Raw genomic sequence first — 15219 nt, 5'->3', positions numbered from 1 at the left:
TTTTGCTCCCCGGCTGGAACCCTTTACCTCATCAATCATGCTGCTAAACGGAGAGCACTCAATAGGATGGTGTATTGACGTGCTGTGGACTCCATTGTTCGCTGGAACTGAGCACTCAGCAGGTTAGAGAGCTGAGTATCTCCTTGGATCAATGCATGCGTTGTTTGCCCCAAACAGATGCTCAGATGACTACTAGACTTGGTATGAACCCTAATATAAGTCTACCCGCCTCATTCATGTAGTTCTGAAAGCTTCTTTCATGTATCCTTAACTGTAGTATTGTAGTGTATACTTGTTGCGTAAACTTTCACCTCTTTCATTACCCTTTAAATGTGTGTCAGTGGTGAAATGAGAAACCTTCCAATGTCAAAACCAGTGTCATTCTGCCTCTGTAACTGCTCTGTGTGAGTGATTGATGACTTTCCTCAAAAGTGTCTTAGTAGTGATGTAAGAATTCCTTTTAAAAAACATTTCATGACTGTCACTAAAAGTGTCTGTGGAACGCTGCACGGCTACTCGACACTGGCTCCTTCCTTGTGAAAAGGGGAACATTTGACAATCCAAGGTCGTCCAGGAGCTTCGCAATTAGCGTATGCTCAAGTCTTATAAGCACTTTGTCATCACCTTCTATTTAAACACCCAATCCTCTGTCTAGCCCGTATCATTTTATTTTGTTCTGGCACTTTTTCAAATCCAAATGTAGAGCACGGGGAGAAGGACTCTTCCATCGACGGCGTTTGCTTTCCCCGCCTAATAGACAGGTAAAAGAATGACACGGTTCTTGTCACCAATACTCTAATGAGCCATCACACCGTGTTGAGGGTGAGTAGAAACAAACCGTGAATGGAAAAAAAAAAAACACGAGTTAATGTAGCCTATAAATCACTGATGCTGTTGTGAACAGATTGGATTAGCTGAGAGAAGGCCTGTCAGCCTGTGGAGAGACTGCAGCTGCAGGCGGCACTGAAGCAACAGGTGTGTTTGCGCATATTGGACTGACCCGTTAGCAGAAGGTGGGGGCATACAAAGGGTCTAGCATGTGTAGTGTAGAATGGCTGTTTGTGTTGTTTTGTAAATATTTAACAAAATACACAAGATGAAGACACAAGGTCTGCACTAATGCTGTTCACACTTTATCTGCACTGAGATCACACGGGCCTACTTGTCTTCACTGTATAGGTCAGCGACCTTATTAGGTCGCTTCAGCTGAAGTGAATTTCACATGCCGTATGATTTTAAATATGAGGTCAAGACAAATAATCCCAAAACGTCTTCCACCATTAAAGTGACCAGTAACCTCTACGTCTCAATTGTTTGAGGTAGAAATATGGTTGCAAGAGTGTGCACACACAACTGGAGGCACACGGACTCAAAGACTAAAAGTTTTGTGCGACCATTTGCAGCTTTTTGCAATTCCTTCCAGCTTAACTAAGGTCCTAGTACTCGCCGCTTGAAAAAGGTCTTACTCTCAGTGAGCTTGTCCTCCAAAACAGAATTAAAAAAAAAATAATAAAATAAAAAAAATAAAAATAAAAAAATATATATATATATATATATATATATATATATATATATATATATATATATATATATATATATATATATATATATATATATATAGAGAGAGAGAGAGAGAGAGAGAGAGAGAGAGAGAGAGAGAGAGAGAGAGAGAGAGAGAGAGAGAGAGAGAGAGAGACCCTAAATCCCATGATGGTGCTCCTAATGTCTTGTTTAGGTAGGTCTGCAATATTGACACAATTCTTCTGGTAACAAAACCCCTCAGTGATTGATGGACTTTTTCTATAATTAGCGTCTACAGAATCTTCCCAACCTTTGCATCTTCCATGCTACAAATATCACGCTGCTGATGTATTCGATATTAAATTACATAGTTTTAACTGCAGCCTGAGCAGTGTCTGTTATCAATAACCACAATGTGGAAGATTAGCGCACATGTGATTTACACCTGTTGCTCTCTTTATGAAGGTCACAGCTGTTCTTCTAAAGCGAATATTTTTAAAGTTGGACATTGGGGCACCATAGAGGCTCCGAAGAGTCTTTTGGAAAGATTTAAAGTCAACCCCTCTTCACAAAATATTGACTGTGGAAAGAAATTATATATAAAAAAAATCAAATATCAAATTTTGTTCAAATTTGATTTTTCACAAACTGAAAAGGGAAAACACCCTCCACCCAAGCTACATTCAAAATCCTTCAAATTGACTCAATGTGACTCAGGAGGGCCTGACCACCCACCAAGTGGGAAAAGACACAACCATGTAATTCTTTTGTGAGCTGCCTATGTCAGCAAATGTGTCTTGAAATGAGCCACATATCCTTCCTGTGACATAACAGTTAGGCTACTATAATTGCAGTGAGTTCCTTCACCCATGACTTGGCAACTATGTCTGGGTGAAGATCCAGCATATTCTTTTCTTGCAAGAGGTGGTCATACTAGCAGGAGCTACTAACGTGCCAAAAGTTGCCAAAAGAGTGCTAAAAGAGTTGCAGTGTTACCACATGATACAGAATAACATTACATAGTAGCATTCACTTGCACAGCCACCATAGCCAGAATACCGCATTTAACTTAATTTTACATGGCAACATCCTAGAAGAAGAATTTTTTTTTATATTTTTTCGGGGTGGGGGGGTGTTGCACTAGCTGCAGTTTCTCCAGTGAGCAGTGGCTCATATACAGACCCCCAAAACGTTCTGCAGGAAACATTAATGTTCTGTAATTCGTAATTCCATTTTTTGAGCAAAGCATTTCAAAGACCTGTTTACGTGCAAATTTAAAATTTGATCCTTAAACGAAACAGAGGACTCCACAAAATGTAGAGGTCTTGGAGAGACTTTTTTTTTCAGAAGGCTTTTTAGAAGTCTTTCAATGATTAAGACAAATTTTAAACTATTATATTAATTCTTTTAACCTTAAAGGTTTTCTTTAAATCAATTTATTTTTAACGAGATTCTTTCAAAGGTATACACACTGTATGTTAAAGTCTGCCGTTTGTATTGCAATCTGTTTGTAACCTACTGTTACACTTTGTGAGATTTGTCTGAAATGAAAAGTGCATTAGAAAGTAAATGTATTGTTTTAATTTAAGACAACTGGAAAAGACAGACATGACAATATACACATTTCAGTCTGTCCTGTGTAAATTGTTGTTGTACACTGCAGAAGAAATAAAGAGATTTAGAGATGATTAACAATGAATAAGGTCCAATTGACCCTATAAATATTTGGAGGGCTAAGACACCTGGGAATGGTTTTAATTTGTGGGAGGGAGGGAGGGTGGATGGGGGATAAAATAACACAGTGCTTCTCCTCTCAGATTCTTCTCTGTCTCAAATCCGTCCTAATCTCCACTTATCCAAAGATGCTACATGTAACACTATATTGTTCCTAAAAAGAAAAAAATATATATTTATATTAAGAATACATTGCTCCATTTTGCATTTTTTGTTTCAGTTTACATGAGCATTATTTACTAAAGGCCAAGCTTGCGCTCTGAGGCAAAATTAATTTATTTATCCATTCATGAATTCTTCCATCCGTCCGTCCATCCAACCACCCACCCACCCAACCAAGCCCAACCAAGCCCATCCATCCATCCATCCATCCATCCATCCATCCATCCATCCATCCATCCATCCATCCATCCATCCATCTATCCATTCATCATCATCCGTCAGACCGCCTGTCCATAAATTCATCATCATCATGTGTTCAATTAATTGATTCCCATAATGATTCAAAGGATTCCATCCATGCTGTTATCGTGTTTGATTGAACTACCATGACATCCATCCCACTTATCCACACAGCTCAGAATTTGTCTACCTGCACCTCGATCAAATTCCCACAAATCCCATTACATCTGCCACAACTTGGACCTGTTTCCAACAGGTGTAAAGTTTAGTTTATATTCAGCCGCCAAATTGTCAGGTACGGCCGAACCAGTGGCGATTGCTCAGACACTGCAAGGAAAGTTTAGGGATGTTAATAGACATGGAAGAAATTTCACAATTTTGTGTTTCTATTTCCTTTCCTTTGACCCACGTGTTTCACGTCAATAGTAGAATTTGTTACCACACCAGTGACCTTTAGAATGAAACCTGTATTTATGTAAATGAGTGAAGAATATAACAAGGTATTTCCTGTCTACAATGACAGCAACAAATTGCCGCCCAGAGTGTTTGGGTTTAAAGCTCAGTACTCAACCCACCCCAAGTTTCTCAAGTGGGAATGTTCAATTTCATCATTTTCATTTGCAGTGAGTCATAGTAGGCTTGTGCCAGAGTGGAGTGGTTTTACAGCTCCTTCAAACACTGTCCGCTGTGTGTTACAGCCATCATCTTGCAGCAGAAACACCACGTTGGAGCCCTCCAACTCCTTGTCAGACTCTTTGCCAGATTTTTTTTTTTTTTTTATTCCACTGCAAGAAAATGATCCCATTCTCCCCAGACTCATGTCAAATTAAGCAAATTTACAGCTTAGCACTTAAGAAGTTCACCGTTTGCCAGGAAAGCAGTAAGCGAGGTCTCACTTGCCAGTCGGACGAAGTTCACTGTGGCACTTCCAGTGGAATATTCCTCTGGCTTTTGCTACTATTTTTTTTCCTCCAATTTCACTCCTACCTTGTGACGATGAGGTCGGATTCAGCCATGTGGCACCAACCACTGTAGCCTTTATTTCTTGCACTTGCTTCAAGCTGCTGCCTGCTACTTGCAGTTTGTTCTGCTGGCAGAGTCTGCATTAATTACATTACAATACCCCCTAACAGCTTCGTAAAACTCAAAACAGAAATATCCATTATATTATTAAATATCCATAATATTATTGTGAGGGGGCGGCTCGGTGGGGCACTGGTTAGTACGACTGCCTCACAATTAGAAGGGTGCGGGTTCGATTCCACCTCTGGCCCTCCATAAGTGTGTGTGCGATTGTGAATGGTTGTTCGTCTCTGTGTGCCCTGCAATTGGCTGGCAACCACTTCAGGGTGTCCCCCGCCTACTGCCCGATGACTGCTGCTGTAACCTCAAAATGCCAAATGTTGGGACTATCAGAAATCAAGGACTTTGTGTATATAATGTCATCAGATATCGATTGACTACAGCCCAAGTAAAACAGTTAGATTTTAAAGCTGCTTTTCTAAACTGAAAATGCTTATTTCTGCTTGTGACCAATGCCTTTATGATAAAAGTCAGAGAGTCATGTTTTGTCTGAGAAGTGCATCAGTTGACGTGTTGAGCAAGACACTGTCAAACATTTGGCAGCAGTCCTTTTGTGTGAAGTGAATCCAGTTTTTTCTGCTTTTCAACATTTCCTCACCCACAGAGTCTAGTTTTGCTAACGGAATGTTCCAGCAAAAGGGTGTCAAGAATGCTGTGTCACGTGTCGCTCCAAGATTGAAAGATGACTTTTTTTGTTAAGCGAAGGAAATGTAAACCACTTCCAGGAATGGGAGGGGTGTTTAAGGGAATACTTTGAAAAAAATGTCACCCAGCCTGAAGCCAAACATGCTACAGTTGCACAACCAAAAGAAGGAAGATGGATTGATAAAACACACAAAGGTACATGTGTATATTAGCACTGGGTAGTGGACGATTTCGTGGAAATAAAAACATGTCTGAACAACCTACTTGACGGAAACAGCATTTTTCTCATTCTCCAAGTGTGACGTTCTTGTGAATAATTGTACTTGTGGCAGTTGCTCAGCCAAGGGCATTCTTCTCATTTCAGCTTCACTGACACACTTCAAGTTTGCATTAAAAAGCTTTATCTCGCTGAAAGCTGGCGGTGATTTATTGCAACAAAGCAGAGCAACTTGACTCAAACTCTAAACTCAGTGAGGCGCTCTCACACGTTGACGAAAAGCAGCAGCACGTCCAAACACGACCACATAAGGCAAAGCCGCATGCACTCCTGTGTCCCTGCATCCAATAAGGTCTCGTTAACGGCAAATTGGATGAATGTGTGTCCGAGTTGCCATTTCCTGCAAGGAGCGTCAGCAGCAACAGCTGCTACCAATGGCGAAGAGGCCCTTTTCAGTGCGTGCATGGCTGACGGCTTTCCAATATAAGCCCATATGCATGCAAAAATATAGACGCGTGAAAGATTTTAAGGACGGTCAAGGATGGGCAAATGTGTTGGCTGCAAGTCAAGTAAATCGCATCACCACTTCCGTTAAGCACTTTTTGCATCATCAATAGCAACAAAGCAGATGGGGCGAAATCCACAATCCTATGATGGGCGGGGTTGTTCAATTCAAAAGAATATAGAACAACTACAGTGGAGGTAGTTGTGGCCATGATTTGGTCTGAGAAATAAAACAATTAGAGATGAGCATATTTTTTATTTTTTTTTATGCCAGGAAAGTGAGAGGCTAGCTGTTTATTTGAATCTTCAAGGAACCCAATGTGAATATATTGGAATAGAATTTGTCAAGGATAATACATTTTTGTACAAGTGATAAAATGCTGTTCCATATTGTGTAGTCAAAGTTCCACCCATCTGTTTAGCGGAACCAGTTCAGGGTCAGAAAGGTTGCAGCTCTTCTAGCTGATTTTGGGCGAGAGGCTGAAAACCATTCAACCATTTATAGACCTCACAGTCTATAAAGATCAGATCTTTTTTGTTTAGACCTTACACTCTATAAAGATCTTTTTTTTTTTTTTTTTTGACATTTGATACATGTGTCAGTAAACACTGGCTTACTGTTTGAGAACGCCCAGTTACTCTTGTAATGCAGTTATTTTGTCCTGGCAGGAAAATCGTCCATTGCTTCTACTTGAAGGCCTGCGCACCCTTTTCACTGTTTGCTGTGACAATTGGCATGGTTTTGATTTCAATTTCACATGCAAACACTCAGATTTTATCACTGGCGCCCTGTCCTCTTGGAGCCTCTCCAGCTCACCTAACCCAGATCACCACAGAGGCAGGCATGCAGGGAGTCTTGGAGTAAATCTTGATAAATCTTGTCAGAGTCAACTGTACAATATCTGTGTTCGTGTGAGAGAGCACATGCTCGGCCACCTGCTTTTCCTATGTTAGCCCGCCCTCCCTCCACGCTTTGTGAACTTAATAAAAGCTGCCATTAAGCAGTGCTTCATCTGTTTGGGGCCTAATCTGCCTTATAGGCATCATGTGACCACATGTAGCACACACCTGTCAGTCGGCTTTCTGAGCCCAGAATGTTGTTTCACTCTTGCTCAAAAATGTTTTGGCATAGAAAGTGATTACATGTAAAACTGGTGCTGCAAGATGTCTCCAAATGAAATGAACAAATGGGCTGAAAGTCATTTTTGCATAGATAGATCGATAGATCAATAGATCGATAGATAGATCGATAGATAGATAGATAGATAGATAGATAGATAGATAGATAGATAGATAGATAGATAGATAGATAGATAGATAGATAGATAGATAGATAGATAGATAGATAGATAGATAGATAGATAGATAGATAGATAGATAGATAGATAGATAGATAGATAGATAGACCACAGAGAACACACCACAGTGACTACATTGGTGACAGAATGAGTGGTTTAGTTCACAAGAATAAAAAATGCTTTTAGTTCACAACTCATAATATTTAAAAAAAAAAAAAGCTAAACACTTACTTTGTTTTTTCTGCTTAACTGCATAAAGCAAAAGGCTTCCAGATTAGAAAATAGACTCTTCCTTTTAAACTTTTCATTTAAAAATATTTTCAGTAGAAGCCTGCGCATGATTGAGAGGTTGTTTCCGTCTGGTTTTGGTATAATATAATTTTCATGTTTATCTTCTTTTTTTTTTTTTTAATCTGATGATTACTTACAGGATGCCAGCTGGTGGGCAGATGGTGATGTCTTTACCTCTCCTTTTCTCTGCTTTTTTTATTGGGGAAAAAAAAACATCACAAGGAAGTAAAGGATGGCAACAGCTGTAGACGAGGGGACAGACAGACACACACACTTGGCACACGGGCAACTGAAAAGTGAAATGTGTCCCTCAAACTAACTAAACAATAAAATCATAATGTCCTCTAAACTACCACCAACCCCCGACAGAACCATCTTGTTAGCAGTAGAAGGCCTTTAAATGGTCCACATTTCTGATGCCGAACCTCCCAAGCTGAACCTCTATTGTTTTTCAATTTAGAATTCAACCAAAATTAAAGGTAGGCTTATTTGCCAAATATCACAATCAAAGCAAACAAACACGGATCGTTCTGACTATGAGGCAGACACAGAAACAGTGGTGCCTTGAGCTGCATGTTCAATCAAATCACTCCATAAGGCTTTCATCAAAAACAATATCTCCCCTTTGATATGAGCGGAAATACTATTAATCCTCCCCAACAAAAAACGAATACGTTTTGGTAATGTTTTATTCATAAAATAGTATGTAATATTGCACATTAAACACAGATTAATAATATTAATTAGAATGTAAAGAATTGAACGGTTTGTGCACTATGATTTAATGCTTCAGTTCCGTACTTTGTGTTTCTCCTGCTGTGCCCACCTTGGCCATCGGGGGTGGTATCATACATTATACCAAAAAAGAGTCACCACTACCACTTCATTTTCGTGCTAATTCTAAAAAGTAAAGCAAATCACCAAAGACAAAGAAAAAGATCCCACCCATGCGAATTGCGCTCAGAACAAAGATGCCTCCAGAAGTTGCAATCGTGTTAGTTGTTGTTTTACAGACGATAACGTAATATGCTTTTGATTGACGTGATAGCGAGTCAACGTGTGTTGCACCACCATTTTTGTTTAAATATCCGCTGCCAAACCCTAACCTTATCTAACACTAACCAGTCACAACCTATGAAAGGTTTAAGAGGTGATACTTTGACAATTGAATGAAATTATTCACTTGAGATTATAAATTCAGAAGGTTCATTCTACCCTTCTCATCTCATTCCTAATCTATGTCTGATGTTGACAAATATTGCTTATTGTTTCACCTGTGTGAGTGAAGATGATTTCTTTTTTTTGTCCCTTACTCGCCTCTTCTTTTTCTTGAAAATGAGACAGAGACAAAAATGTCCCAGATGGGTTTATAGTAGAACAAAGCAGGGCACAAGGTCATGAAATATGAATCGAAGCTGTGAGCAGCTGGGGAACTTGGTGTGTTTTAAGCGTGAGACACACACAGACACACACATGCACGCACACACTCACACACGCAGGCACACACTTCAGTAGTGTCTGTGACATTACAAAAAAGGCAGCAAGTGGACTGCTTTAACCTTTTGCCCTGCTTTCATCAAGCCCCCCAAGGCCCTCTGACAAGCACCACATGTTCTGTATGTCGTCATTATATATTTTCTTTATTTCCAACTTTTTACAAATCCTGCAATTTTACAGCCACACACATACAAACGTAGAAACTAAATTCAAGTGATTATTGTCTCCCAGCTCCTACAGTTGTCAACAAAAGAAAAACAAACAAACAACAACGACAACAAAATAGATGCAAAAACAAATCTAGGCAGATCTCTTGCTTTGCAAGAGATTTCTGGGAGACAGTCTGTGAACGAGGCATGCCCACAGCAAACTACAAAATAAAAACACAAACAAAATAGTTTAGTTAATGAGGAAAAAAAAAGCACACACAGAAATGGCAAATGAATAAAACACATTGTTAAATAAATCAGACACATTCTAATCAGTGAGTTTGAGCTTTGACATTGTTTGTGAAAATGCTTACGGTAATAACGGAAGCCAATGATGTTCAGTATGAACCGTTTGGGGAAAAAAAATCTGAACCAGTCAAAATTGAGAAATGTCACACACACAAGCAAACTATGACATTATTTGTATTCTTCTTTTATTCACTTTTTCCTTCTTATGGTTTTCTTTTTAAAATTTCCTCAAAGAGCATTTTGTTATTTTTTTTTTTACAGAGGAAAATACTGTACAGCCTCTTTTTTTTTCTTCTTAAAACAATAGTTGGAGGAAAATCATCTACACACATAGTTCCCTATATGATGGATATTTATTTCCAATGCCAAGCTCAGGAGATCATTTATACCCAGTGTGTCCACTCCTCAGTCATACATATTTGCTCAATATAAACCAGAGTGACAGAGTCATAATTTAGCACTACAATAAGAGCATCGCCATAAAGTTTAAAACTTAAAATCACAGTCCATATTAGTGTTTCTTGCAAGCTTGCCATTTTTTGTCTGGCACACACATTTGCTTACCAAAGTTTCCCATCAAAAAAAGCAAAATAAAAACCATAACAGCTTTTTTTTTTTTAAATAAATCACAAAACATTTTTTGTCACACTAACATCTATTTGTGCATTAAAGCAAAGTGAACTAAAACATAATTTTAAAGCAATTTCCCTGTAAAAAGATATTTCATTTATATACTTTTTTTTAAAATCCCCAGATGGTAAAATTAAACTAAAAAGTGCAACACCCTAAAAATTCTCATTTTTGGAAGTTCACATAAATATTAAATAAAAACCATTACAACCAGAGCTCGACTGTTACAGCCATGACAGCGAGGAAAGCAAGGGAAGGGGGAGAAAAAAAGAAACGTAACGCCGTTTGAGGCAGTTTCGGTCTGTACATTTTTCCAACATTAAATACACTACCTGATGCTCCTTCCTCCCTCCCGCCCTCCCACGCTACATCTAATCAACGCTTGGACCCCACCCCCACCCACCCCCCAACACACACTTCCATGAATTCAGTTTACAGATTGATATGCTTCTCACTAACAGCAACAAAACAATATGGTAATGCAAAAATAAAAAAAATAAACACGAGTCATCCACCGCCACTGTATTTGCGTCATGGTTAGCTAGTAGAAAAGTGCACTATTCACACAGAGTTAGTTGATTTCCTCCACCAAAATTGGTGGTTATCAAGGGTGGGTGGGTGGCTGGCTGGCTGGGATAGGGGATCCAAATTACACAGGCTGTTTATTTGGTGCCTTTTTTAGCAGAATGTCAGCCCGAATGAGCAAGGCTGAGCTCAGCGGCCTCTCGGAACAACTAGGCGGCTCGCTTGCACGCCTCCCACGAAGAAGTCCAACGTCTTAGAGAGTGTGAGAGAAGTGAGACTCCCTCAATCTCTTGGTGTCTCAGAATTATAATAATACATAATACAGGGGAAAAATATCAAATGTTTGAACACATCCTGTTCCTCCTTAGTGATTCACTTCCCTTTTTTGTTTTTTAAGCGTGTGCTCGGCTCCACAGGCCATCTGGGGTGGGCCAAAGTTCATTTTCTTTCATCGCACACACACACATAGATAGTTATATAGAGAGTTTTGTTGTCTTTTTTCCACACAAAAAGGTGAAAAATAAAAATAGCAATAAATTAAAGTCAAACATGCACGCACACAAAAAGACCGATGTCTAGTAAAATGCTTTACATTGCTCCTCCCACGTATAAAGCGTGCAGGGCCCAATTCCATGTGTCTCCGTTCATATCTTTTAATGCATTATTGAATTAATAATGTTGGTCATCTTGTAAACATCATCATAAATCATATTTGGGCCATCATCTTCTTTTTCCTTCTATTGTCCTCGTCGCTATTGTTCCTTGTTGTCATGTGAAGTCTCGAAACATGATAGATGAGCTTTCTTTCACTCTTGTTTGTTCATCATACATCGAGTCGCTATTTTTTTCAGGGGTGGCCATCTTGTTTTTCCAGTTAGGAAGTGTCAGTGTGGTGAACGGAAGCATCAAAACTCTGCTCTTTGTCCTTCTCTTCGGGCTCTGCCACCGAATCATCATTTGAGTCGGTGTTGAGTTCTTCCTCCGCATCGTCGTCATCCTCTTCTTCTTCTTCATCCTCTTCGTCCTCAGCCCTCGCCTCCTCCTCGGGCGACAGATCATCTTCGGCCTCCCCGGATGTTCCGGAGGTGTCGTCCTGAGCTGCAAGCATGCCCGGTGGCGCGCTGTGGCTCGGTGTGTGCCGTGCCGCCTCCTGGTGGATCTTCTTGCTCAGGTCCAGAGAGTCGTTGAGACCCAGACCGGTGGCGTTCTTGAGGAAGAACAGGGAGCTGCTGGTGTCGGTGCCCAGGTTGAGGGAGCCGTCCAGGCTGATAGTGGACTGCGGGTACGGGTGGTTGTACTCCGCCCTGCCGCCACCGCCCGAGTAGAGCATGCAGGAGGCGCTGCTGTGGTTGGCAGGGTGGGTCAGTCCGCGGGATGCGTTCAGAGCTATGGAGGCTTGAGTACCGGCGGAGGGGCCCAGGTGGTGCATGGCTTCCTGTTTGGGCGACACGGACGGCAGCTCGCCCCGCTCTTGCTTCTCGTGCTTGCGCTTGTGCGAGTCCATCTGAGACATCCCCACCACCGTGTGCTTACATTCAGGGAAGGTGCAGTGGAAGTGGGAGCACTTGAGCTTGTACTTGCATTCAGGAACCTCACAGTCGACGCTGGAGCTGAACTGGCAGAAGCCGGCGGCGCTAATCACGTCCTGCTTGCCATGGTGCTTGCGGTGGGCCGTCACCTTGGTGCTGTCGGTGCAGCGGAAGCCGCAGCGCAGGCAGTGGAAGTGGGTGCTGTTGCCCGAGAACTGGCAATCCAGGAAATTGCAGCTCAGCGTGGACTTGAACCTCTTGAAGTCGTCCAGGACCAGGTTGTCCACGCGGTCGTGGTGCTGGGCGTGCTTATACATGTGGGTGCGGCCGCAGAACTTGTAGCCGCAGTTCTCGCGGGTGCAGTGGTAGTGGGTCACCTTCAGGGAGAACTGGCAGCCCGAGTCCTTGCAGTTCTCGTACAGGTCGTAGCGGCGGAAGCCCTCCAGCATCATGCCCTCGTCCAGCATCTTGCGGGAGGACGCGGTCTTGCGCCGCTTGCCAAACGGGGACATGTCCTCGATGATCCAGAAGCGCTTCTTGGCTCCGGCGGCGGTGGGGATGGAGATGGTGTTTCCTGCAAGAAAACAAAGAGAGGATGCACATTAAAGAATGATCTGTTGCTTCTCAATGTAAAGGCACAATCTACATAATCACATTGTGAGATTTCCTGGTTGCAACGCTAATGTCTGACCTTACCCGGCCAGAAGTGGTTCACAGCTGAGTAAGCACAGAGAGCCACAAATTTGTACTCCTAATTCCCATAATGATTCAAGGAGGGAGCAAAGTGATAGATTGACTTTGGAACATGACACTTTTACAGGGTGTCTTCTGCCTCCAAACAGAGACGAAGCCGCGGGTCTTACGGCCCTCTCATCGGCGTGTTATTTTATATGGGGGCGCCGGCAACACCCCTCGGTCGGCGCTAATGATGTGATCCCCGTTCTGCGAGACGGGAAACAGTCGACCTCGATAAAACTTGAGTCCTGATTAAAATAACTGACTTGTTAATGGGAGATTAGGTGAGGACTTAGGTTTTGTTGCTCTTCTTTAAGACTGTACCAAGTGCACCGTTGCCGAAATATTTATTACACAGGAACACACAAGTGCACAATTTGGAAAAAAGTAATGAGACAGTGTGTATACATTAATATTGCCAATCAGGATGTGGGTTAGGCTACATATAGAATTTTTATTCTTCATCTTACCGAAACTACTCTATCATGTGTAGTGTAGACACACCCTAACCATACTTCCCAGAAGAGTGTAAGCTATTATAACTCCATACAGCGTGGTCTTCGATTTTCACTTCCTGTAGATGTAATGGGTAGATGTCCCAATAAATTTGTCTATGTAGTGTATATATGCATCGTGTTTTTCAAATCTCAATTTTTATCATGGCTCTTAATGCATGCTCAGAAACCCACTTGACTGCCTTCCCACAAATCTAGACAGCAGGTTTAGCTGACACAATGAACATGTTGCACAAGAGTCAACAGTGAGTGACAGCTGCAGTGTTGCTTTGCTTCGGGGATAAGTACCTGCGGCGTCCTGCACTATAGGGACGTCATTTTTAACCGGCGATGGAGTGGCAATGACAGGGCTGTAAGCTGGTGTGTTGGTTGGCATGACAACACTCAGAGTGGCTCCCAGAGAGGCGCTGAGCAGAGAGTATGACAGACAGGATGGAGAGAGAAGGTATGGGAGCGAGGGCAGGGGTGGTCGGAGCAGAGCGGGAGACAGTGAAGTAGCTTGGGCCGGCAGGCCAGCTTGAGGTACGGAAGGAGGAGGTGGAAGTGGCGGTGGTGGAAGAGGAGCAGGAGGAGGTGAGGAAGGAGGAGCGTTTTGGCTAGTGTCAGCAGGGGTGGTGGGAGCAGAGGTGGTGGTGGTGGGCCAGCCTTGTCCTGGAGAGACAGGGTGACCAAAAAGAGCAGAGGGAGGGCGGGCAGGCGGGACAGGGTTTGGGGCCCACACAACACACACAGGCACACGCACGCACGCACACACACACACACACACACACACACACACACACACACACACACACACACACACACACGCACACACACACACACACACACACACACACACACGCACGGGGACGGGAGGTAAAAAGGGAAGATAAAGATAAGAGAATGATATATAATGAGGCCCATTCAAGAAAAAAAAAGCACCAGCCAGAACTACAATGATGACAGAGTTGGCACCACATGGAGAAATGTGAAGTCACAAGCAGGTATGTATAAAACCATTTTCTAAATAAACACGTTTGAAACAATAAGTGACAATGGAGAAGATGTGCAGTTTCACCACTAAAGGAGACTCTGGAATTTACTTCCTAGAAAGTTCAGACTGGAGACTGAGCCTGCCCTCTCACAATATGGCTCAAATCTGGACAGGGTTGCTTATATATAAATTTGGATGTTGAATGTTTAATTGAAACTACTTACTCTGGACCTGATTTTAAATTTGAAATCATACATGTGTCTGTATTAAATTTATCGTCTTCTATTTTGTCTACAGTACCTTTTAATAAGACTTAGGGATTACATTTGAAGGGGAAGTCAAGTAAAAAAAATTCTTTATGATAATGTATCAGTCTAAATGTGATATTCTGAGAAATATTGTGTTTGTGGAATATGAATCAAGCAGAAAAAACCACCCGTTGAATATCCATCTCGGAGGGTAGCCATTTTATCACTCGCTGTCAACAAAAGTGATTGGTTGTTACTTGAGCCCTCAGCAAATGTGATGTCATTTTCACTCGTCAGCAAGTGAGAAAATGGCCACTTGAGATGGATAAAAACGGGGGCATTTTGCTGCTTAATTCATATTCCACAAATGTAATGTTAATCGCAATACAATGCTTAGAACATACTGAGTTGAGT

At 41.8% G+C, this 15219-nt stretch overlaps 1 protein-coding gene across 7 annotated transcripts in view; it reads right to left on the bottom strand.

The window, feature by feature from the left end:
* Positions 1–10690: 10690 nt before the first annotated feature.
* The window catches only part of casz1 (castor zinc finger 1), a 155802-nt gene continuing 151273 nt past the window's right edge, over positions 10691–15219 (bottom strand). For 5 of the 7 annotated variants that reach the window (XM_085917401.1, XM_085917393.1, XM_085917335.1 and 2 more), the window contains 2 exons: positions 13873–14235; positions 10691–12908 (listed from right to left, as the gene is read on the bottom strand). In XM_085917401.1, the coding sequence (XP_085773527.1) occupies positions 11680–12908; positions 13873–14235 (1592 nt within the window). In that variant the 3' untranslated portion in view covers positions 10691–11679. The remainder of the gene's footprint in view (positions 12909–13872; positions 14236–15219) is intronic. The other 2 variants (XM_085917479.1, XM_085917560.1) reach the window with 1 other exon arrangement.

This window comes from Syngnathus leptorhynchus, chromosome 1, assembly GCF_054491065.1.
Source record: "Syngnathus leptorhynchus isolate UIUO chromosome 1, UIUO_Slep, whole genome shotgun sequence".
Lineage (NCBI taxonomy): Eukaryota > Metazoa > Chordata > Actinopteri > Syngnathiformes > Syngnathidae > Syngnathus > Syngnathus leptorhynchus.
Note: the sequence above shows the minus strand (reverse complement) of the source record. Positions and strands in the feature narration are given on the sequence as shown.